General features: G+C 37.6%; 1 protein-coding gene across 9 annotated transcripts in view; it reads right to left on the bottom strand.

Moving 5' to 3' along the window:
- Positions 1–226: 226 nt before the first annotated feature.
- Positions 227–27,443, bottom strand: part of FAM151B (family with sequence similarity 151 member B) — a 73,635-nt gene continuing 46,418 nt past the window's right edge. For 4 of the 9 annotated variants that reach the window (XM_010588246.3, XM_023545587.2, XM_023545588.2 and 1 more), the window contains one exon: positions 231–2,245. In XM_010588246.3, the coding sequence (XP_010586548.1) occupies positions 2,086–2,245 (160 nt within the window). In that variant the 3' untranslated portion in view covers positions 231–2,085. Of the gene's footprint in view, positions 2,246–24,778; positions 24,897–27,382; positions 27,417–27,443 lie in introns of those variants that run through there. The other 5 variants (XM_023545591.2, XM_023545592.2, XM_023545586.2 and 2 more) reach the window with 4 other exon arrangements.

Here is a 27,443-nt window from a genome sequence, read left to right as displayed (position 1 = left end):
TTTCAACAGGATACATGTTACAATTTTCTTTGTTCCTGAGGACACTTTAAAATCTACTTTCAAACCTTAATCTAAGTAACACTCAGTTGATAGATTTCTCAATATAAAAGAAGTTTGCCAAAAGATTAATGTTTTAAAAAGTATTATTGAGTCAAATAATAGTAAAAATAATCTTCTGAACAAATAAATTTTATTTCAAATTTCATCAAAATGCAATTCATTTATAAATTCAAGTCTATTTACAAAAGTAATGCATGGTCATTGTAGAAAATTCATAAATTAAACATTTTTTACTGTATTTTTTAAGTTATCCTTTGTTAAAATTGTGTTCTTATAATTATGAAATTGCACTTTTTGTCTTTGGCAAACAACTATAGAAAGTAAAGTTTTAGGTATTATTTGACACTGCATTCAGCTGAAGCTAAAATTTAAAACAGAAATACTGTCATTGTCTTCAAGTATTTATATATGAATGTTTCATCTTATATCCCTTAATTGTCTCTTTGTCTATCTACCTACCTGTCTGTCTACCTATCAATATACATGGACATGGTAAGTACAAAAGAAAGGGAACTAACTATCTGTCGAGGACACAGTACATGCTGGGCACTGACTAGATGCCTCTATTACATGAATCTCGCTTGATCCTCATAACAAGCCTAAGGGAATTCTTATTTTCCCCCCATTTTATAGGTGAGGAAACCAAGACTCAGTGAGGTTAAATATTTCCCAAAATCCGGAACTCGTAAGGAACAAAGGTGGGGCTGTAAAGCCAAGTCTGTCTGACCTCAAGACCCAAGCTCTTTTCTCTACATAGAAACACTTCATTCTTGGAGAAAAATGGATGATTAGCAAAAGACAAATTACATGTCTTAGGACATTCATTGGTAAATTACATTTTCAGTAAATCAAAGAAGCAATATGTTTTTTCTGAATGCCTTGCTCAGGACTATGCCAGGCCCTGAAAAGAGTACTTAAGAAAATATTTTAGATACTTTAATTTAGCTGAGGAGATATACCATGCATGGCACCATTAGTGAACAATTAAATAGGTAAAATTAACTGTTGAAGTTAGATCTATAAATCATTGATATTATCGGCACTCTTGAAATGGGGGGCTGTGTTGGAGGACATCAAGTTGACTCTTAGGGTGGAAATGCATTATAAAGGATCTTGAAAGAGGAAAATTCAATAAAAGAAGAAGCCCCCTAGAGGTTTCTGACTTGGCATAAAGACGTGTTTAAGAAAGTTTTGTTTAACAGAAATACTCAGGGTACCTCTGAGTAGAGAGTGAGAGATGAAGTCATGAGGGGTAGCTCATGAGATTCCAGTAGAACACCAGTCTGGATTATGGTGATGTTGTGAGACACTTGGAAAACAAATTATACATTACAAGGATTAAAACTCTGCTCTCCAGGGAGTATTTTGCTCACTATAAAAAAGATACTATAATAGAAACAAAGGATACAAAAACATATATTGCTGCCAGTATGCTTCCCAATAACATGGAAGTTCTAGATCCATCCGATTTAATCTATACTGTTTTCAATAAATGGATTTGATCTTTGTATGCAAAAGCTGCTCACCCCTGTGAAAGTTTTAAAGTATTTTTAAGCCCTCTTACTCTTTTGAAATAACCAGTTCTCTAGAAAAAAGGAAAGCATATGCCACATTTTTGTGGCACCTCTGTAATATAAATGCCAGCAAAAGTATTCATACATGAGTTACTATGACACATGGATTCTTTCAATCATTTTCAGTAAATCAAACTTACTTTTTATAAAGGTTTCAGAGCGCCTTTTCCCAGATTATTGTTAGACTTTTCCTGGCTTATTATATTAATTTATTAACTACTAGATTAATAATTAATTATGTATTAGACTGAAATCTCTTCTTTGCAATTCATTTAGGTAAGTGTAATGTTATAAGGACATATTCCTAATAGAGTGAGCACTCATAAGTGTTTTTTGATTGGCTGAATTGGAGCTTAAATCAACAATCGTAATTTATATGGTAATTGATTCAGACCAAAGCAAAAAAAGCTTATGAAATCAAAACGTAAAATAATTTATAAGAACCTTCTTCTTAGAGATTAACTTTGATTCCAACAGCTTGTTTAAATTCATAGTTTTGTGGTTCCAAGATGTCATAGAAAACTTGGCTTTTGTCAAAATGGTCTCTAATGCAAAGCAAATCTTCAACGGAATAGTTATCATCTTTTCCAGTCCAAACGGTCAGGCTGTACCTGCATTAAAATAAGGCAGAATTATATAGTTAAAAGTAGAAGATATAAACAGTGATGAGCAGTTCCATTAAGCCTAAATTAGTTACTCTCATTTGTCTCTAATCCAAATGCACACAGATGAAGAAATTAATTAGCTATGGGAATTTTCTGTTTCATTCTTTCATTAACATTGTAGCATCAAAACGGGTTCGAGAGAAAAAAATTCACATGAGCATTATATACATTAGGAGCTATTTTTTATGCATCACAGGAATGTTCAATCATTTTAGAAACTCAGGCCAGTGGCACTGGAAATGGGTCAGAAAGGAACTGAAGGAGACTGTGTTGCTGACCAAGGAAGCTGTCCCCCCACACCAAGAACTCCAGCTCTAACCTGGTTTCTTCAGTCAAAAGGGACTGCCAGAAGTTACTGTGGGGGGACTCAGATGCTGCCAGCATCCCAAACATCCACATTCACTTTGAGCAGCCCTGTGACCCCTTTGGGAGTTTTGCACGAGATATAAGAATGCCAAGAGATATCACTAAGAACGCCAAATAGAATGAAGTTAGATCTGTTTCTAAAGAGCTAAAAACAATAATAATATATGCAGATTTGTTATGGATGCAAGAATATGCCCAGAATTTTAATGTTATTTAAATCGTATATTTTTGTTTCTTCCAGTGACACTATTCCTATTCCACTAGAGACTAGAGAAATGCAAAGCTGTTAAGTAGTTTTGTGTTTATTTTTCACATAAACTTGTTGCAACCCTGGGGAAAATCTCCGAAGCATTTTTTTTTTTTTTTAACTAATGAAAATAACTGTCTAACCAAGGTACATGTTTCTGTTATATTGACACATTCCTGTTCTTCAGGATGGTACCACTACGCTGGAAATACAACAGAGGAAATACTTTGGACTTTACCCCACAGCAGTATTATATGACAACCCCAAAAAGAATTTTTAATATGCAGCTGAGAATACAGAAAAGGAAAAATGAAAATTAGTTTTGAAACCATTATTTGTTGCTAAAATGGCATGTTCGTTACTTTATCTGGGCATCATGGAGACAAACCTTATAAAAAGGCATAGATATGAGCATTTAGGTTAAAAGAAGAGCTTTCCAGGGTTATTTTGCTTCTTTTAATATTCCTTCTATTGTATTAAAACTTAAATGGGAAAAATAAAATAGTCTAAGAGTATCTTAAATCGTATTCATGAAAATCAATTTTCAGGCTTTGTTGTGTCTTTTTTATTGTGAAATAACATACATAAAAAAGTGCATAAAACATAAATGTACATTTTAACAAATTATTATAAAGTGAACTCCAGTGTAACCAAATCAAGAACTAGAACATCACCAGGACCTCAGAAAGCACCTGTATGTCACTTTCCTGTCACAACCTCTCCTTTCTCCTAGAGTTCACCATTACCCTGACTTTTGTGATAGCTTACTTTTCTTTATAGTTTTACCACCAATGTATCTATTCTAAACAATACAGTTTAATTTTTGTCTGTTTCTGATTTAATATAAATGGAATCATAGGGTATGTAATTTTTTTGTCCTGTAACTTCTGTTCAGTATTATGCTTGTGAAATTTATTCCAAGTTGTAACATGTAGCTGTGGTTCATTCATTCTTTTGGGAAAACAGTTTAGCATTACCCATTAAAGTTGGAAATATGAATACCCTATAACCTAAAAATTCTATTCCTAGTAATTCCCTTCCTATATAACCTTCAGGCATGCAAGCATACGTGAACCAGGATATGGAGATTAGACAGATAAACAGATATACAAAAATAAATATATTTATCTACCTACCTACACACACACACACACACACACACTAATGTTAACAGCAGCAATCTTTGTAATAGCCACAACCAGAAACAAACCAAAGGTTCTTCAATAACAGAAAAGATAAAGAAATTGATAAATAACTTGTGGCATACTAATAGAATAATATATAGTTCTTTATAGATTCTGTATTGGGGCCCTGGTGGTGCAGTGGTTAAGAGCTCGGGCTGCTAACCAAAAAGGTCGGCAGTTCGACTCTATCAGCTGCTCCTTGGAAACCCTATGGGGCAATCCTACTCTGTCCTATGGCGTTGCTATGAGTCATAATCAACTTGATTCTGTATTAGGGCATTTTTATTAGTTGCAAAATGTACCCAACTCCATGCCTAACTTCTTCATGTTCTTTATCATATCTTTTTTTTGTTTGATATATTTATTATATGTGCTAGAATAGTAATAAAAAGAAATGCTAAGTAACAAAATGTTAAAAAGCGATTATCTCCAGATGATGGGTGGTTTTATTTTCTTCTTTCTATAGCTTTTGCATTTTCTAAATTTTCAATATGAGCATGAATTCTGTCTATAATTAGAAAATACCTTTCAATGATGGTTTCTTGCTTTTTAGAGTAAAAAATGGACAATTTTAGAGCAATGCAGTCTAACTGGTCAAATTCAAATGCAATCTGGGGATGTGAAGTAACTCAAGTTCTTCTCAGATCAATTATCCCTTTCTATGGTGGCACAGTGGGTAAGAGCTCAGCTACTAACCAAAAGGTCAGCAGTTCCAATCCACCAGCTGCTCCTTGGAAACCCAATGGGGCAGTTCTACTCTGTCCTATAGGGTTGCTATGAGCCAGAATTGACTCGACAGCAACAGGTTTGGTAGGAGTTTTTTATTCCTCCCATGGAGTCCCTATGTGGTGCGAACAGTTAACACGTTCGGGCTGAAAATCGTAAGGTTGGCAGTTCGAGTCCACCCAAAGGCATCTCAGAAGACAGGCATGGTAATCTGCTTCCGAAAAATCAGCCACTGAAAACCTCCTGGATCACAGTTCTACTCTGACACATATGGGATAGACACCAACTGGAATAGACCCAACAGCAACTGGTTTGCTTTATTCCTCACATAGTGAAAAAACCGAGTCTCATCTGTCTGTACAACCTCTTCCATCCAGGAAAAGGCAGGGTCAACAATTCAAGATGATGCACAATTCAAGACTGGAGGCCCTAAATGCAGCTCCTTGTATTTCAACGCTCAGCCTCTTAAGTAAAGGCTTAACGGGTGCCACATAAAGTTCTAGGAGGCTATCTATAGCAGACAACAAGATGGGTTACCATTTCCAGGCCTAGTTCATAACACTTCCCACAGAGGTGCTTCTGTGCATGGCCATGGAAGCCACATATTGAAGATGGTGTTCCAATACAGAAGGAAACTAGGCCTCTGAATCATTTGGAGGTCAACAGCCTGATGATCAGGAACACCAGTTTAGGACTTTACATAAGCAAGATATAAACTTCTGCTGTGTTAAGCTATTGGATTTTGAGGGTTTAGTTGTTACAGCACTTAGTGTTATCATAATTAATAAAGATATGTGGACAATAAATGAGGCTCTGCTTTAACAAAACGATAAAGTATGTGGCATTGACTTAGCAAACTGGTGACAATGGAAACTGATAACAGAAGCTAAAAAGCAGTTGGCCCATGTTATGAAGTATTAAAACATTAGGTTAATACTTTGGAGGACAGACTGTGTGCCTTATGAGCATGTAGCTTTAAAGGAAATGGTTGGAGTCAAAGTAATAATTATGTCACGTTTCAATTTCTGTTTTAGCAAGTATTGTGAGAAAGAGAAGAGTTCAGGAAAGGCTTGGTTGGACTGGAAGAATAAATCAAAGGAAATAGAGAAAGTTCAGAAATTTGGGTCCTTATAAGGCCAGAAGAGTCATTTGCTTTTAATTCGATTATGAACTTTACACAGATATGTAATGGAGTGTAACTTTTCATGTTCTACTTTACGTAGTTATTAATTTTTTAGTGTACAATATGGTAAGTTTTGAAACCACCACCAGAACCAAGATAATGGGCATATCCATCACCCTGCAAGTTTCCTCAAGGCCCTGTGTAATCTCAGTTCTACCTATGCCAAGTAACCACTAATTTTTTTATCACCACTAAAGATTAGTTTGCATTTTCTAGGCTCTTAAATAAATGGAATGATACAGTATATACTTTAAAAATGTGGCTTCAGGCCAACTGCTTTTAGATTTCTAAATTTATAATTCTACAACTTGTATGGAAAAGTAGACTCTCAAGAGTAGCCAATATATTCTTAAATAAAAAACTTGGAAACTTGCCATACCTGCCATAAACTAAACCTGTATTAACTAAAATCTTGTGGTAGTAGCAAGGAATAGGCCAATGGAACAGAACAAAAAGCCCAGAAATATAATTATATGGATATATAATTATATGGATATCAATAAAGTGTTATTGTTTTCTCCATTGAAGTCTTGTACATTATGGCAGTGATTGCTAGCTATTCACTAGTCCCATTTTCCCTGCTTTCCAGGCTAGGACTATCACTGAGGTAGTACTTTATATTAATGGAGAAAGGATGAATCATTCATTTAATGGCCCTGGGGAAACTAGTTATCCATGTGGAAAAAAAAATTAATTTGGGTATTCACATTATACACAAAAATCAATTTCAAATAGATTAAAGGCTTAAATATGGAAGGCAAACTTTAAAACTTTGGAGGAAAATATTTTTGTATTCTTAAGAAAAGATTTATAAAACATGACACAAAACACTCAAAATAAGGGAAAGAATCAGTAAATTCAAAGTCATTAAAATTAAAAACTTCTCTTCATCAAAAGACACACCATTAGGGCGAAGATATCACACACTGAAAGAACAAATGTGTGATACATATAACCAGTAAAGACTGTATCCAGAAAACATAAAGATATTTACAAATCTAAGAAAAGACAAAAAAAAACCTAAAAGAGAAATGGGAAAACTATACAGATATTTCAGAGAGGAACAAACATGACTAGCTAATAGACAATAAGTGTATGAAAAGATCTTCAACCCCGTCAGTAATCAAACAAATGTAAATTAAGATCACACTGAGACACAATCTTACACCCACTAGGACACCAAGTCTTAGAGTTGCGCTGTTGATGGATGTATTAAATGATACACTCACTCTGGAAAACAATTTGTAGAGCTGAAGATGTGACAATCTTAAAAAGCAACAATTCCATTCCCATATGTGTATACTTGATAAACTCATGCATATTTTCATAGCATCATCATTTCTAATAGCTAAACATTGGAAACAAACCTAAAGTCTTTGGGCAGGAAAATAGAAATAAATTTATGTATATTCAACAACAGGATTATCACATAGCAGTGAAACGAATAAACTAAGCCATAGCCAGAAATATGAATGGATATTAGAAACAACGTTGAAGACAAAAAGTGGGTCAGAGAAGACTGCATACAATATTACTTCATTTTTAGATATCTCAAAAACAAGCAAAATTAACTGTATGTTCTTTAGGAATTCACATATGGAAAAACTAAAAGGAAACTAATTAGTAATATAAAATTAAGACAGTCATTACCTTGGGGTGGGGGCAGTAGAATGGGGACAGGACTAGAGAGGCACACACATGTAAATTCAACACTACTGCTACTGTTCTTTTTCACCCATTAAGTGCTATATAGATGTACATGGTGTATGCATGTTATGTATATTCTTTATATACAGATTCATATTAAAGGGTGAAAATAATCTGAATCATAACAGTCACTGCCCATATGTCTCAACATCTTTTGAGAGATAACTTATGAAAAATAAAGCCTAGCTTTTCAAAATTAGGATCACCTTTACTGTAAAGAATGGTCTAAGTACTTTATTTAAATAGCCTTTTTCTATGGCCTACCTGCACGTGAAAAACCATACATAAAAATAAATTATTACTGTAAAACCAGTATGTCCTGGTTTGGAAGATCTAACTTTATATACTGAAGAAATGCATGGTTTCTGCTTGGTGGAAAAAAAATGTTCTAAAATTTCTTAAAATAACTTTGCAATATTGAATAGTCTAGAAATGCCCAGTTAGAAGCTACTAATTTTCATCATGCTGACAAAATATTCTACGTTAATTCAGTTTTTACAAGACCCATTTTGGATTACATTTAAAAGACTTATTTCTGGATGGTGTTATCTTGGGTTATCAGGTGCCTGTGTGAGTTGAAAGTCCCATAAGGATTGAACATGACCATTCAAAAATCATTGTGACATCATTAAAAATAATTTTAAATGTACTAGAATGGGATTGAGCCTGGGATGAATTTTCTCACAAATCTGTCTACGGTATATAGCCAGAATGCACAGTACTTTCACACACAATTATATGGGTACTATGCCTCTAAAGAGCCCTGGTGGCACAGTGGTTAAGAGCTCAGGCTGCTAATCAAAGGTGTGGCAGTTCAAATCCACCAGCCACTCCTTGGAAATCCTATGGGGCAGTTCTACTCTGTCCTATGGGGCTGCTATGAGTCAGAATCGACTTGATGGCAACAGGGTTTTATGTCTCCATGAAAAGAGTCCATCTATTTTCTAAATGTTTCTCACATAGGGGTAGAAGGATACATTATCAAGGATCCTAGAGTTCACAATGGGAAGTTTTAAATTGAATGTTTTTATTTAAAAAATAATCTTTAAGACATTAATGGAACTTCAGTGGGACTCAAGACGGCAGCTTAGTCACACACAATATGCCATTCCCCTACAGCAAAGAACCAAGAAACCAAGTGAAACAGATACAGATGACAATCTGGAAACCCAGAACAGCAAACGGAAGGATGCAGAATTAGACTGAGCACCAAAGGGAAGGAGAAACTGAATGAAAGCAGCAAAAGAGGAGACTTACAGACTATAGGTGCCCTACCAGCCAGCCCTGAGCATCATGGCTATCTTGAGACAAAGAGAGCAGCACAGGGTGAAAAGCACAGGAACACAGAAGGCAATTTCACAGTATCCTCAATAGGAGACAGAGTACTGTGCTGGCAAACCAGCAGCAAATGAAGGTGATGAGAACAGGAACTGGATCTAAGGAGGGAATATGCAGGAAGGCAGGTAAGAAGCCCTAGGGAACCTGGCAACCACAGAGGAGAGAAGGAGCCAGAAAATAGGGACAGAAGTCTGCACCAGCAGAGGTCCCTGAACATTTGGGTGGGTGGTGCTGGCAAAGTGAAAAATTCTGAGTGCTGGCTAGAGATCCCCCAACTGACTAGACTCTGGACAGCCCCCTTCTCCTCGCATTTGTGAGGAGTATCCCAGCACCCATGCCAGAGACTAGGGGAACACGTTCCCCATTTCTGCACCCCTAACCCTCTTGGTGACCAGCAGTGAGCCCCCGCCCCGACCCGTGCCCAGCGATCTGCAGTGCACACTCCCATGCTGTTGGAACTGCAACCAAAGGTCAGTGCCTGCCCCCACCCATTCCCACACAGGCACACCAGCCTGGAGATCCGCAGTACGTGCTTCCACACCATCGGACCTGCAGCCATAGGCTCTTGCATGTACAAACTACCCCAAGTCACTCTACCCACCAGCAACACGATTTCATGTGCCACCCACCTGGTGACCAGAGACCCATATACTCTCATTTCAACCACCTGGCAACTGTCAGTGTGCATACACACTGCCCGACTCAACCAGAGAAAACTCTGCGCACACACCTCAGTGACCAGCTGGACAGACACATCACTCAAATGCAACACCAGACGCATCCTGACAGGTGCTATCTGCACCTCAGCCAAACCACAAGCAGGAGAATCTAGTGTTCTCATCCAATGTCCACCTGGCTGCAATGTCACACATTGCACACCCAAACTGTTCTTGCAGGCCGTCTACACTTGCACCAAAACTCCTTGATACCCTACCACCTACTCAGATACCAACTTGTGCACACACAGCAGGCCTATCCCATCCATTTGGGTAGCACTCCCTCATAAAAAAAAAAAAAAAAAAAAAATTTTTTTTTTTTTTTTTCCCTCATAGCAGATACAGAGGTGTCCTGCCCTTACCTTCAGAAAATGCACTAACCGCTAACTCACTAACAACCCGGAAGGATCCCACAGTCCCACAAGGGCTGTGGAGGGGCCCTGACCACCCAAACCTTGTCATCCAATATCAGGGAAAGAGCCTGCTCTCCCACATCCACTCAATCCAGTAAGGGAAGACATACGAGTCTAACCACAGAGGAGATGTATGTGGGTGTGACCCACCATATCCACTAGTGAAAGGAAATCACACTTAGCCAACAGACACCACCTAAGTCACACATACGCCAGAACCACAAAACAACAACAATTAAGATAATACAAAGGAAGAAAGACATTCCAAAAAGAAAGAGAAACAAAGCTCTGAATACAACAAAAGAAAAAAATCAGCACAAAATATGCATACATATAATCAATCAATTAACACCTTAATGCCTCAGAGATAGCAGACAATAACAAACCATATGAGGAATCAGAATAAAAAGATGCAAACAAATGAGCAAAATAAAGAAACAGAAAACCTTCCTTAGGAAGAAATGGTAATAGATCTACCTGACAAGAAATTCAAAAGACTTATCTATGGGATCCTCAAAGAGATCAAGGAAAACAGAGACAAAACCCTACAAGAATTCAGGAAAACAATACAAGAAAAAACAAAAAATGACAAAGTGAATAGATCATTAATACAAAAACAACAACTAGAAATCCAGATTATCAACAATAAAATATCAGAAATAGATAACTCAATGGAAGAACAAAGAATTAGAATTGAATCAATGGAAGAAAGAAGCAGCAAAATAGAAAACTGATCCTTTGATACTAATTTGAGGAAAAATCAGAAAAAAGAATGAAGAAAAATGAAGAAAGCCAAAGCATTATGTGGAATACTATCATCAGGAATAATTTACACATAATTGGAATTCCAGAAGAGGAGAAGTTAAAAAAAAATACAGAGAGAATTTTTGAAGATTTCGTCTCAGAAAACTTCCCAAATATCATCAAAGACAAGAAGGTTTCCATCTAAGAAGCTCAGAGAACCCCATACAGGATAGACACCAAAAGAAAGTGACCAAGACATACCATAATAAAACTTTCCAAAACCAAACGCAAAGAAAGATTTCTGAGAGCAGCTTGTGAAAAATAAAATATCATCTACGAAGGGGCACCAATAAGATTAAGCACTGATTTCTCTGCAGAAACTACACAGGCAAGAAGGCAATGCGATGACATATATAAAACCCTGAAGGAAAAGAACTGCCAACCAAGAATCATATAGCCTACAAAACTGTCTTTCAAATACAATGGCAAAACTAGTGCATTCTCAGATAAACAGAAATTAAGGGAATTTGTAAAAACCAGACCAACCTTATAAGAAATATTAAAGGGAGTCCTTTGGACAGAGAACCAACAACACCATACAACAACCTAAGATTAAGACACATGACATTATCACCCAGATACCAACCCTGATAAAAGGTTCTCAGACGTAAAGCACCAAAACTGAAAACAGGGAACCAGAGATAACAATCTGTAAAAGACAACAATTTCAAAACAAAAAGGGCGAGTAAATGTTGAAATTACAGAATTTTCATATGGAGAAGATAGGTAAATTTTAGAGCACCACAGAGAAAAGTAATAAATCCACTCACCAAAATAAAGAATAAAAAAGACTCAGCAAACACAAAACAACAACGAAAGAAACAAAAAGAAAATCCACAGACAAATGAACTCAGGTCAGAAAATTAAGCAGAACAAAGAAACCGTTACCACCACAAAAAAAGTGCAACAAAATGACAGTAATAAATTCATACCTATCAATCACACTGAACGTAAATGGTTTAAATGCACCAGTCAAGAGACAAAGAGTGGCAGAATAGATTAAAAAAAAAAAAAAAGACCCATCAATATGTTGCCAGAAGAGATATACCTTAGATACAAAGACATAAATAGGTTTAAAATCAAAGGACAGAAAAAAATATATCAAGCAAACAGTAACCAAAAGACAGCAGCAGTGGCAATCTCTGATGAAAGAGACTTTAAGTTAAAATCTTTTATAAGAGACAAGGGCATCATATAATGATTAAATGGTCAATTCACCAAAAGGGCATAACCATAATAAACAATTACACACCCAGTGACAGAGCTCCAAAATACATAAAACAAACACTAACAGAACTGAAAAGAGAAACAGAGCATTCTAAATAATAGTAGGAGGCTTTAATTTTTTTTTAACACACCACTTTCAGTGATGGACAACTAGAAATAAACTCAACAAAGATACAGAAGATCTAAATGATACAATCAACTAACTTGACCTCATACACCAATGTGGAACACACCACCCAACAGCAGCACAGTACACATTCTTCTCCAACACACATAGATCATTCTCCAGAATAGACCATATTTTAGGCCACAAAGCAAGCCTCAATGAATTAAAAAACATCGAAATAATACAAAGCGTCTTCTCTGATCATAACTCTATAAAACTAGACATCAATAACAGAAAGAACAAAGAAGAAATTATAAATAGACACTAAATAACACCTTATTTAAAAACTACTGGGTAAAAGAAGAAATAAAATTAAAAAATTCCTAGAATCAAACAAGAATGAAAACATAACACACCAAAACCTCTGAGGCATAGCAAAAGCAGTACTCAGAGGAGAATTTATAGCAATAAATGCATGCATGAAAAAAGAAGGAGGCCAAAATCAATAGCTTAATCCTAGAACTCAAACAAACAGAAAAGGAGCTGCAAAAGAAACCCACGGTCACCAAAAGAAAGAAAATAATAAAGATCAGAGCAGAAGTAAATGAAATAGCAAACAGAAAAACGGAAGAATCAATAAAACTAGAAGTTGGTTCTTTGAGAGGATCAATAAAAATGACAAATCACTGGCCAAGATGATAAAGGGAAAAAATGAGATGATGCAAATAATCAATATAACAGGTGAGATGGGTGACACTACAACAGAACCAACTAAGATAAAAAGATCATAGCAGAATATTATGAAAAAATTATACTCCAACAAATTTGAAAACCTAGAAGAAATAGACAAATTTCTAGAAACACACTACCTACCTAAACTAACACAAATAGAGGCAGAAAACCTGAACAGACCCACAACAAAAGAAGAAACTGAAGAGGTCATTTAAAACAAAAAAAAAACTTCCAATCAAACAAAGCCCTGGCCCAGATGGCTTCAATGAATTCTACCAAACATTCAGAAAAGAGTTGACACCAATTCTATTCAAACTATTTCAGAACACAGAAGAGGAGGGAATACTCCCTAATTCATTCTATGAAGCCAGTATAATTTTGGTACCAAAATCAGGCAAAGATACACTAAAAAAAATTACAGACCAGTATCCCTCAGGAATATAGAGGCAAAAATTCTCAACAAAATTCTAGCCCACAGAATTCAACAGCATATCAAAAAAATAATACATCATGATCAAGTGGGATTCATATCAGGAACGCAAGGATGCTTCAACATTAGAAAATCAATCAATGTAATTCACCACATAAATAAATCAAAAGAAAAGAATCACATGATCATCTCAACAGATGCAGAAAATGCATTTGATAAAACCCAACATCCTATCTTGATAAAAACTCTCAGCAAAATAGGAATAGAAGGGAAATTCCTCAACAAAATTAAGGGCATATATACAAAACCAGCAGCCAACATTAGTCTTGCTGGAAAAAGACTGAGAGCCTTCCCCTGGAGAAGGGGAATGAGACAAGGATGCCCGTTATCACCACTCTTATCCGGTATTTGTACTGGAAGTCCTAGTTAGAGCAATAATGCAAGAAAGGGAAATAAAGGAAACACAAGTTGGAAAGGAAGAAGTAAAACTATCCTTATTTGCAGATGAAACAGTCTTACACACAGAAAATCCCAGATACTCCACAAGAAAGTTACTAGAACTAATAGAAGAATTCAGCAAAGTGGCAGGGTATAAGATCAAAACACAAAAAATCAGTTGGATTCCTCTATATTAACAAGGAGGATTCTGAAAAGGAAATAAAAGAAACAATAACATTTACAATAGCCCCCAAAAGGACAAAACACCTAGGAATAAGCCTAATCAGGGATGTAAAGTCTTATACAAGGAAAACTATAAAACACTATTGCAAGAAACTAAAGAGATCTACATGAACAGAAAAACATTCCATGCTCATGGATGAGAAGACAACATTTTGAAAATGCCAATACTACCAAAAGCAATCTATAGATATAAGGCAATCCTGATCCAAATCCCAACAACATTCTTTAATGAAATGGAAAAACTAATCCCCAACTTTATATGGAAAAAAAGGAACAAATAGCTGAAGCAATATTGAAGAAGAATAAAGTAGGAGGCCTCACACTTCCCAATCTCAAAAAAAAAAAAAAAAAGCCAGTGCCAAAAAAAAAAAAAACCTACCATAAATTCCTGGTAATCAAAACAGCCTGGTGCTGGTTCAATAACAGACATGTAGACCAATGGAACAGAATTGAGAACTCAGAAGTAAATTTATCCATCTATGGGCAGCTGATCATCTACAAAGGGTCAAAGTCCATTCAATGGGGGAACAAACAATCTTTTTAACAAATGGTGCTGGCAAAACTGGATATCCACATACAGAAAAATGAAACAGGATCCATACCTCACAGCATGCACAAAAACTAACTCAAAATGGATAAAAGACCTTAATGCTAAACCTGAAACCATCAAGTTCCCGGAAGATAACAAACGGTCAAAACTAGGAGACCTAATTTTTGGCATAAATAGCCTATCGAACAAAACTAAAAAGACACTAATGACAGAAGATAAATTAGATAACTGGGACCTCTTATGCTCATCAAAAGACTACCAAGAGAGTAAAAAGAGAACCTATACATTGGGAAAAAATCTTTGGCAATGATATATCTGATAAGCATATAATTTCTAAAATATATAGAAAACTTCAACAACTCAACAACAAAGGGACAAACAGTCCAATCAAAAATGGGCAAAGGAGAGGACTTCGGGCCAACATGGTGCCACAGACGCAAGCACCATGCCGTCCCTCCACAGCAAAGACCAGAAAAACTAAGTAAAACAGAGACAAACGTCAGTCCTTGAACCTGAAGTGTCAAATGAAGAGATAAAGAACTCACGCAAGCACCGAATGGAATAAGAAACTGACAGAAGACAGGGAGCGAGGAGAGAGAGGGCTGAAGGCCCCATCAGCTAATGCACCACGGATCCACCATCTTGGACTCCTGTTGGGGATCGGCAGACAGGGAGCACAGGAAAGCAGCTTCTTGGAACTCCCAGCAGGAGACAGAGCACCCAGTAACCAGTGATACACACTTCCCCACTCCCCATCCTCTCTCTGCTGCTCTACCTCTGAGCTCGCAAGCTGGCTGCAGTGGCTCAGCCGGCTGGAAAGTGCAGCGTCCATGCTGTTTGGATTCACCCCACCCACATCAGAGATCAGTGGACAGGGAGTAGGAGAAAGCAGCTTCACAAAGTTCCCAGCAGGAGACAGAGCCCCTGGTAAGGAGTGCTATACCCTTTCTTAACACTCCTCCCCTCCCCCGCCCCACCTCCTCTGCTTCCCACCAGCTGCAGTCTCTTGGCCAAGAGGTAACTGCTTTAGCCTCAAGCTGTTTGGATTCGCCCTGCTCAGTATCTGAGCTAGTGTTGGTTCTTTCCATCCCTTTTGGTTTCTTCTGTGCCTCCTACCACCTCCCCCTCCTTTCTTCGGAACACCTGGCTCCGTGTGCCATCTTTGCTGCTTCTTGAAAGGCTGTGAAGCCACGCTCAACTGGGGAACCACTCCCCCCCACCCACAACACCACGTTAGTGGGGGCCCTGGGGCTTTTTTTTTTTCCTTGTTTTGCTTAGTTCTCTTTTGTTTGTTTGTTTTCTTTTTCCTTTTGCAGCTTGGGAGCCCCTTCTAGCCAGGCTGCATTGCACGGCTTAGGAGCCACTCCCCTAATCTGCGCGCAGCTGCATGGTGGGATCCCTGGGGTCATTTCTTTTTTTTCTCTTTTCTCTCTCATTTTCTCTTTCTGTCTTTCTCCATTTCCCATCTCTCTACACTTATCTTCTATTCCTGTCTCCTAAATACCTGGTGCTGTGTGACATCTATACCCCCTCGAGCCAGGCTATACTGTGCAGCCTGGGAGCCACCTGCCCAGTGTTAGCAGCCCCATTGGTGGGACTCTGGGACTCCTGGGGGGTTTTCTTTTCTTTTTTTCTTTTCCAAATTTTTATCTAGTTATTTTTTCTCTTTTTCATTTTTTTTCCTCTTGCTTCTCTCCCTTTCTCAGTTTCTCATCTATCCACTGCAACAGTAATCTCCCTTAGCACTCTTTTTTTTTCTTTATTGGTTTGCTTGTTTGTTTTTGGATCCAACAGTAATCTCCCTTAGCACTCTTTTTTTTCTTTATTTGTTTGCTTTTTTGTTTTTGGATCCTGTTTCTCTCTCCTCTTTCCCATACCCCTATTAGCTCCACACATCACAACCTCCCCCCTCTTTCTTGCCTACCAGCATCATGCACTGAGCATCACACCTTGAAGAAGCACAGGCACAGCCTACTAGAACCTGCCCAGCACTGACTCCTGACCTGCCCTGTTTCCCCTAATATGTGCCACAAATGACCTGTTCCAGCCCCTCCCCTTCAGCTGGATCTGCCCTGCTGCACCATAGCTGAATGACTGGCCCTGCCCATTGGACAAGGAGGCGAAAAGTACCATGACTACAGATGAGCAAACAACAAAGAACGCACAGCCTGCCTGCTCAGACATAACCAAATAAAACAAAAAAGCAGGATGCAACAAACAAATCTACAATCAAGAAATGAAGAAAATAACTACTGAATGTTCCAAAGACAGCAGACAATATCAAAACATATTTTAAAAAAAGGACAGGATGGTTCCAGTAGGTGTCCAAAATAAAATACCAAATGACTTTCCAGTAGAAGAAAAGGCACTAGAATTACCTGATACGGAATTCAAATCTCTAATATTCAGAGCAATCTAAGAGTTGAAGGAAAAAGCAGACAAAAATGAGGAAAAAATACACAGATTTATGGAAAAGGAAGACAAATTCATGGAAAATACAGACCAAAAAAAAAAAAAAAAAACAGGAAAATAATACAGGAACAAAATGCCAAAGTAAAAACACAACTAGAAATCATTCAAAAACAACAATTAGAAATCCAAAAGATAAACAACAAGATTTTAGAAATGGACAGTGTCATAGAAGGGCTGAGAAGCAGGCTTGAAACGATGGAAGACAGAATCAGCAAAATTGAAGACAAACACTTGGATGCAACTCTGAGGAAAAATCAGAAAAAAGAACAAAGAAAAATAAAGAATCTTTGAGAATTATGTGGGATACATTCAAAAGCAAACATTTGTGAGTGATCAGAGTTCCAGAACAGGGAGAGAAAACAGAAAACATGGAGAGGATCTCTGAAGAATTGCTGACAGAAAGTTTCCCTAATATCATGAATGATGAAAAGCGGACTATCCAAGAAGCTCAATGAACTCCATATAGGATACACCTCAAAAGAAAAACACCAAGGCACATCATAATCACACTCGCTAAAACCAAAGACAAAGAAAAAATGCTGCAAGCAGCTCGTGAAAAACAAAAAGTCACATACAGAGGAGAAACAATAAGACTAAACTCTGATTATTCGGCAGAAACTATGCAGGCAAGAAGGCAATGGGATGACATCTATAAAACCTTGAAAGACAAAAATTGCCAACCAAGAATCATATATGTTTCAAATGTTTCATTCAATTATGATGGTGAAATTAGGACATTTCCAGATAAACAGAAATTAAGAGAATATGTAAAAACCAAGCCAAACTTACAAGAATTATTAAACGGAGTCCCTTGGTCTGAGAACAAACAATATCAGACCACAGCCTGAATCTAGGATGCGTGCTTGTTCCAGCCAGATACCAACCTAGGAAATGAACTCCCAAGGACTATCCAAAACCAAAACAATTGCAACAAGGAACCAGAGAGGTTAATCTGTAAATGACAACAATGTCAGAACAATAAAAGAGGGAATAAACAGTATAGGTACAGAACTTTGTAACTGAGAGGAAGGCAAGGTGATACCAAGTAATAAGAGACTGGTTCAAACCTAGGAAGATAAGGGTGAATTTCAAGGTAACCACAAAGAAAGTTAACAAACATATTCATCAAAAGAAAGAAGTAAACCATAAAGTCTCAATAAACACAAAATCTACAAAAACAAAAGAAATCCATAAACAAAAGGAACTCAGCACAGGACAGTAGGAGGAACAAAGAAAATGTTAGCACTACAAAATGACAGTAAGAAACTCACACCTATCAATAATTACACTGAATGTAAATGGCCTAAATGCACCCATAAAGAGACACATGGTGACAGAATGGATAAAAAAATAGGATCCATCCGGATGCTCTCTACAAGAGACACACCTTAGAAACAAAGACGTAAATTTATTAAAAATCAAAGGATGGAAAAAAATATATCAAGCAAATAACTACTAAAAAAGAGCACGAGTGGCAATACTAACCTCAGATAAGATAGGCTTTAAAACAAAATCCACCATAAAAGACAAAAAAGGGCACTACGTAATGATTAAAGGGATGATCCAACATGAAGACACAACCATAATAAACATCTACGCACTCAATGACAGGGCTCCAAAATACATAAAACAAACTCTAACGGCATTGAAAACAGAAACTGACAGTTCCACAATAATAGTGGGAGACTTCAACACATCACTGTCAGTAAAGGACAGAACATCTAGAAAGAAACTCAACAAAGATACAGAAGAGCTAAAGAGCACAGTCAGCCAGCTTGATCTCATAGACATATATAGAACACTCCACTCAACAGCTGCAAAGTACACATTCTTTTCCAATGCACATGGAACGTTCGCCAGTATAGACCACATCTTAGGCCACAGAGGAACCCTCAACAAAATCTAAAACATGGAGATAATACAAAATATCTTCTCTGAACACAGTGCCATCAAAGTAGAAATTAACGACAGGAAGAGTATGGGAAAAAAAATCAATTACATGGAAACTGAATAACACCCTGCTTGAAAACCACTGGGAAATAGAAGAAATCAAAGACAGAATCAAAAAATTCCTAGACTCAAATAAGAATGAAAACACATCATACCAAAACCTTTGGGACACAGCAAAGGCAGTGCTCAGAGGTCAATTTGAAGCACTGGATGCACACATCAAAAAAGAAGAAAGGGACAAAATCAAAACATTAGTTACACAACTTGAACAAATAGAAAGAGAACAGCAAAAGAAGCCCACAGCCACCAGAAGAAAGGAAATCATAAAGATCTGAGGAGAAATAAATGAAATAGAGAATAGAAAAACAATAGAAAGAATCAACAAAACCAAAAGTTGTTTTTTTGAAAGGATCAACAAAATCGACAAACCACACGCCAAACTGACAAAAAGAAAGCAGAAGAGAACACAAATAACCCAAATAAGAAATGAAATGGGGGACATTACAACAGGCCCAACTGAAATAAAAAGGATCATAACAGAGTATTATGAAAAACTGTACTCTAACAAATTTGAAAACCTAGAGGAAATGGACAAATTTTTAGAGACACATGACCTAACCAAACTAACACAAAATGATGTTGAAATTCTGAACAGACCCATAACAAGGGAAGAGATTGACAAGGTAATAAAAAAACTCCCTCCCCCCCCCCCAAAAAAAACCCTAGCCCAGATGGCTTTACTGGAGAATTCTACCGCACATTCAGAGAAGAGCTTACACCAGTTCTACTCAAACTATCTCAGAACATAGAAAAGGAAACGATACTTCCAAATTCATTCTACAAAGCCAGCATAACCCTGACACCAAAACCAGGCAAAGACACCACAAGAAAAGAAAATTACAGACCAATATTTCTCATGAATATAGATGCAAAAATTCTCAACAAAAATCTAGCCAATAGAATTCAGAATCATATTTAAAAATATATATATATCACAACCAAGTAGCATTCATACCAGGTATGCAAGGATGGTTCAGGATCAGAAAATCAATCAATGTAATAATCCACCACATAAATAAAAGGAAAGAAAAGAATCACATGATCATCTCAATCGACGCAGAAAAGGCATTGGACAAAGTCAAACACCCACTCCTGATAAAAACTCTCAACAAAATAGGTACAGAAGGGAAATTTCTCAACATAATAAAGGGGATCTATGCAAAACCAATGGCCAACATCATTCTCAATGGAGAGAGGTTGAAAACATTCCCCTTGAGAACAGAAACAAGACAAAGACGCCCTTTATCTCCACTCCTATTTAACATTGTGTTGGAAGTCTTAGCTAGCGCAATAAGGCAAGAAACAGAAAAAAAGGGCATACAAATTGGTAATAAAGAAGTTAAACTGTCCCTATTTGCAGATGATATGATACTCAGAAAACCCAAAAGACTCCACAAGAAAACTACTGGAACTAATAGATTCAGCAGAGTTGCAGGATATAAGATAAACATACAAAAATCAGTTGGATTCCTATACACCAATAAAGAGAATTATGAAAAGGAAATCAGGAGAACAACATCATTTATAAAAAAAAAAAAAAAAATCATTTATAATAAAAAAAAAAATAGCCCCCCCAAAATAAAATACTTGGGAATAAATCTAACCAAGGATGTAAAAGACGTATACAAAGAAAACTACAAAACACTACTGCAAGAAACCAAAAGGGAGCTACATAAATGGAAAAACATACCATATTCATGCATAGGTAGACTCAACATTGTGAAATAACAATTCTACCCAAGTACCAACAACATTCTTTAAAGAGATGGGAAAATTTATCATTAACTTTATATGGAAAGGGAAGAAGCCTCGGATAAGTAAAGCACTGCTGAAGAAGAATAAAGTAGGAGGACTCGCACTACCTGACCTTAGAACCTACTATACAGCTACAGTAGTCAAAACAGTCTGGTACTGGTACAACGACAGATACATTGACCAATGGAACAGAATTGAGAACTCAGATGTAAATCCATCTATCAAATGGGGAAAAGACAGTCTTTTTAACAAATGGTGCTGGCAACACTGGATGTCCATCTGCAAAAAATATGAAACAGGACACATACCTCACACCATATACAAAAAGTAACTCAAAGTAGATCAAAGGCCTAAATATAAAGCCAAAAACCATGAAGTTCATAGAAGAAAAAATATGATCAACACTAGAAGCCCTAATACACGGTATTAACAGGATACAGATCACAACCAACAACATACAAGCTCCAGAGGATAAACTAGATAACTGGGATCTTCTAAAAATTAAACACTTACGCTCATCAAAAGACTTCACCAGAAGAGTAAAAAGAGAACCTACAGAATGGGAAAAAAGTTTTGGCTATTATAAATCAGACAAAAATCTAATCTCTAAAATCTACAAGAAAATCCAACACCTCTACAACAAAGAGACAAATAATCCAATTAAAAAATGGGCAAAGGAAATGAACAGACACTTCACCAAAGAAGACATCTGTCATGGATTGAATTATGTCCCCCCAAAAATCTGTGTATCAACTTGGTTAGGCCATGTTTCCCAGCATTACATTGTTGTCCTCCATTCTGTGATTGTAATTTTATGTTGAGAGGATTAGGGTGGGATTGTAACACCATCCTCAATCAGGTCACCTCCCTGATCCAAGGTAAAGGGAGTTTCCCCAGGGTGTGGCCTGCACCACCTTTTATCTCTCAAGAGATAAAAGGAAAGGGAAGCAAGCAGAGAGTGGGGGACCTCATACCACCAAGAAAGAAGCATCAGGAGCAGAGCGTGTCCTTTAGACCCAGGGTCCCTGTGTGAAGAAGCTTCTCATCCAGGGGTACATTGATGAGAAGGCCGACAGAGAGAGAAAGCCTTCCCCTGGAGCCGACTCCCTAAATTTAGACTTGTAACCTATTGGACTGTGAGAGAATAAATTTCTCCTTGTCAAAGCCATCCACTTGTGGTATTTCTGTTATAGCAATACTAGATGACTAAGACAACATTCAAGTGGCCAACAGACACATGAGGAAATGCTCATGATCTCCAGCCATCAGAGAAATGCAAATCAAAACCACGATGAGATATCATCTCACCCCAGCATTACGGGCACAAATCAATAAAACAGAAAATAACAAATGTTGGAGAGGATGCGGGGAGATCGGAACTTTTATGCACTGCTGGTGGGAATGCAAAATGATACAATCTTTTTGGAAAACTAAATGGCATTTCCTTAGAAAGCTAGAAATAGAAATGCCATTTGATCTAGCAATCACACTCCTAGGAATATATCCTAGAGAAATAAGAGTCGTCACACAAATAGATATATGTACACCCATGTTCACTGCAGGGTTGTTCACAATAGCAGAAAGATGGAAATAACCTAGATGCTCATCAACAGACGAATGGATGCACAAACTGTGGTACATGCCCACAATGGAGTATTATGCAGTGCTAAAGAACAATGATGAATCTGTGAAGCATCTCATAACATGGGTGCATCTGGAGGACATTATGCTTTTGAGTGAAATAAGTCAGTCACAAAAGGACAAATATTGTATGAGACCACTACTGTAAAAACTCATGAAAAGGTTTACATACAAAAAGAAACAATATTTGATGGTTACAAGGGAGCGGAGGTGTGGGGATGCAGAAACACTTAATAGGCAATAGATATGTGGTAACTTTGGTGAAGTGTAAGACAGTACACAACACTGGGGAAGCCAGCACACAATACTGGGGAAGCCAGCACAACCTGTACAAGGCAAGTCTATGGAAGCTCCATAGACACATGGACCTAAAGGACCAAATTGTTGGGCTGAGGGCTGTGGAGCCCATGGTCGCAGGGGACCTCTAGCTCAATTGGCATACACAGTTTATAAAGAATATGTTCTACATTCTACTTTGGTGAGCAGTGTCTGGGGTCCTAAAAGTCTGTGAGCGGCCATCTAAGATACTCCACTGGTCTCATCTCTTTGGGAGCAAGGAAGAATGAAGAAAACTAAAGGCATAAGGGAAAGATTAGCCCAAAAGACTAATGGACCACATCTACCATGGCCTCTGCCAGACTGAGTCCAGTACAACCAGATGGTGCCCGGCTACCACCACTGACTGCTCTGACAGGGATCACAATAGAGGGTCCCAGACAGAGCTGGAGAAAAATGTAGAACAAGATTCCAACACAAAAAGGAAGATCAGACTTGCTGGCCTGACAGAGGCTGGAGAGATCCTGAGAGTATGGCCCCTGGATACCCTTTCAGCTCAGTAATGAGGCCACTCCTGAGGTTCACCCTTCAGCCAAAGATTGAACAGTCCCATGGAACAAAACAAGACTAAAGCAGCACACCAGCCCTGGGGCAGGGACTGGAAAGTAGGAGGGAACAGAACAGCTGGTAATAGGGAACCCAGGGTTGAGAAGGGAGAGTGTTGACATGTTGTGGGGTTGTTAACCAATGTACAAACAATAGAAACAGTACAAACAATGTGTGTGCTGTTTGATGAGAAACTAGTTTGTTCTGTAAACCTTCATCTAAAGTTCAATTAAAAAAAAAAATGGGCAAAGGACATGAACAATACTTCACCACAGAGGACATTCAGATAGCCAACAAATACAAGAAAAGACGCTTGCAATCATTAGCCATTAGATAGATGCAAATCAAAAGTACAATGAGATACCATCTCACCCCTGCAATAACGGCAATGATCAGAAAACAAATGCTGGCAAGGTTGTGGGGGACTGGACCTCTTATACATTGCTGGTGTAAAATGATACAACCACTGTGGAAAATAGTATGGCGCTTCCTCAAAGAGATAGAAATAGAAATACCTTATGATCCAGCAATCCCACTCCTAGGTATATATCCTAGAAATATAACAGCAGTGACACAAATAGACATACGCTGTGCACATATGTTCATTGCAGCATTATTCACAACAGCAAAACGATGGACACAACCTAAGTGCCCATCAATGGATGAATGGATAAACAAACTGTGGTACATACACACAACAGAATACTACACAACTATAAAGAATATCGAGAAGTATGCAAAACATCTTCTTTTTTTAAAATTTTTATTGTGCTTTAAGTGAAAGTTTACAAATCAAGTCAATCTCTCACACAAAAACTTATATACACCTTGCTACATACTCCCAATTGCTCACCCCCTAATGAGAGGGCCCGCTCCCTCCCTCCACTCTCTTGGTGTCCATTTCACCAGCTTCTAATGCCCTCTACCCTCTCATCTCCCCTCCAAACAGGAGATGCCAACATAGTCTAAAGGGTCCACCTAATCCAAGAAGCTGACTCCTCATGAGCATCCCTCTCCAACCCATTGTCCAGTCCAATCCCTGTCTGAAGAGTTGGCTTCGGGAATGGTTCCTGTCCTGGGCCAACAGAGGGTCTGGGGGCCATGATCACCGGGGTCCTTCTAGTCTCAGTCAGACCATTAAGTCTGGTGTTTTTATAAGAATTTGGGGTCTGCATCCCACTGCTCTCCTGCTCCCTCAGGAGTTCTCTGTTGTGTTCCCTTTCAGGGCAGTCATCAGTTGTAGCCAGGCACCATCTAGCTCTTCTGGTCTCAGGCTAATGTAGTCTCTGGTTTATGTGGCCCTTTCTGTCTCTTGGGCCCCTGATTACCTTGTGTCTTTGGTGTTCTTCATTCTCCTTTGATCCCGGTGGGCTGAGACCAATTGATGCATCTTTGCTAGGGCAAAACATCTTTTAGCATGGATGAATCTGAGGACAAATATTGTATGGTCCCACTATTATAAAAAAATCAAGAATTGATATACACACAAAAAGAAAAGTTCTTTGATGGTTACCAGGGATGGGAAGGATAGGGAGGTGGAATCACTTTCTAGAGAGTAGGCACTTGTTGCTTTTGGTGATGGGAAAGACAAGACCTAATATGGGTGAAGTCAGCAGAACTTGACGAGATAAATAAAGATAGTAAGAAGTATATGAGAAAAAGGGACAATTTAGGCAAATGCTATGCATCATATACAATTTTGCATCAACAATAAAAAATATGAATGTGGTTATGTGGGTAGATATGGATGTATATATGTGTATATATGTGTTAAGAATGGCATACGCTAGTAAATGCACATTCTATACACATCCATAGCTACCCAAGTAAATACAGCATATGCTAGTAAGGGCATGTAGAGGGTCAGCAAAAAAGAGGAAGACCCTCAGTGAGACAGACTGACAAAGTGGCTGCAACGATGGGCTCAAGCATAGCAACAATTGTGTGGATGGCACAGGATCGGGCAGTGTTTCATTTTATTGCGCATAGGGTCGCTGAGTGGGAACTGACTCAACGGCACCTAACAACAGTAAATGCACGTGCATGTATAGGTGTATCTGTAGGGATATGGATATACATGTACGTGAGTACAACATACACAGCCACATATATAACAAACCACATGGGGGCACAGTTACAGAGCCTTCCTAGACATACCCAAACTCGCAGGATTGGTTTACTGGGTTAGAAGGCTTGGGACCATAGTCTTGAGGGACAGCTTAGTCAACTGGCATAATATAGTTCACACAGATAATGTTCTATATCCTAGTTTGATGAGTAGCATCTGGGGTCTTAAAAGCTTGTGAGTAGCCATCTAAGATACAACCATTGGTCTCTACTCCTATGGGGCAAGGGAATGAAGGAAATCAAAGGCTTCAAGAAAAAGCTAGTCTACCGGACTAATAGCCCACATGAACCACAACCTCTTCTAACCTGAGACTAGAAGAACTAGGTGGTGCCCAGCTATCACTACCAACTGTTCTGACCAGGGACACCATAGAAGGTCTTGAACAGAATGGGAGAAAAATGTAGAACAAAACTCAAATTCCTCAAAAAGGACAGACCTACTGGAATGATACAGAGTAGAGGAACCCCTGAGACTATTGCCCAAAGATAACTTTAGAACTTAGATTTGAATCTATTTCTATAGGTCATTGTGTTTTGGATTTATCATTACATAAAACTTATAAGAATAAGCAATTTTTACCTAATTTTATGCTTACATATATTTAAGGAACATTATGATACTTAAATATAGGTATTTCAGTTAAATAACAGATTGGCTTAAAAATAAACAATATCACCCGTGAGTAATGTGCTTCCTTAATCAACTATATAAAACCAAATGGTCAACATTTACCCAAAAGCAAAGAAGAGAAGGCAAGGAGGGGAAGGGAAGCTAGATCAATAGAGACAGAACAAACAGAATGGAAATGAGAATGCAGGCACATTGTAAAAATCATAACTGATGGCATGGAACAATTTGTATAAAAATTATTGAAGGGGAACCTAATTTGCTGTGTGAACTTTCATCTAAAACACAATGAAATATCATTAAAAAAAAAATTAATAGAAGCTCATGCCATTATATCTGGATGGCTACTAGATTACCAAGAAGTGCTATCTGATTTCAGAACTACTTTATGTCTCCCACATTAATGAAAACAGAACCAGAGGCAGAGCAATAAATAAATGATGTGTCTGCAACAAGGGAATGTCAAATAGTGTCATGGGATGCTATAAGAATGATGGTGTCCCCATAGTTCAAACACAGGATGAAGTCATCACATGGCATTTAGGTACTGTAACCCTAGAACATACACGTTACAAGGGATGATTTAGTTTAATCCAGCTCATTATAGTTTAGTTTCTATTTAAGCTTTGTTTTTAAATTCTTTTAACATGTGAGTTTTTTGTTTGTTTGTTTGTTTCATTATTTCAGGCTTATAGAAGAGTTGCAGAATATTATGAAGATTCTGGGAAGCTCTTCACCCAGATTCCCAAATGTTAACATTTTACTACATATGCTTTATCTTTCTGCCTCTCTCTAGATAGAAGGATAGATATACATATATACGTATAGATATGTATATATTTTTCCTGAACCATTTAAAAGCAAGTTGCAGACATAATGTCCTTTTAACACTAAGTACCTCAGGATATATTTCCTAAACACAAGAACATTCTCTTACATAACTATAATATAATTACCAAATTCATGAAATTAATACCAATACATGCAATTGTGTTTTGGGTTTATAACTGCATAAAACCTATATGAATAAGAAATTCTACCTAATTTTACGCTTATATATATTTAAGTAACATGATAAAAATAGTTTTAATGTATTAAGAAAATGTTCTGCATCCCACTTTGGTGAGTGGCATCTGGGGTCTTCAATGCCAGCAAGCAGCCATCTAAGATGCATCAACTGGTCTCAATCCACCTGGAGCAAAGGAGAATGAAGAACACC

This window comes from Loxodonta africana, chromosome 2, assembly GCF_030014295.1.
Source record: "Loxodonta africana isolate mLoxAfr1 chromosome 2, mLoxAfr1.hap2, whole genome shotgun sequence".
Taxonomy (NCBI): domain Eukaryota; kingdom Metazoa; phylum Chordata; class Mammalia; order Proboscidea; family Elephantidae; genus Loxodonta; species Loxodonta africana.
This window is presented reverse-complemented; position numbering and strand designations above follow the sequence as displayed.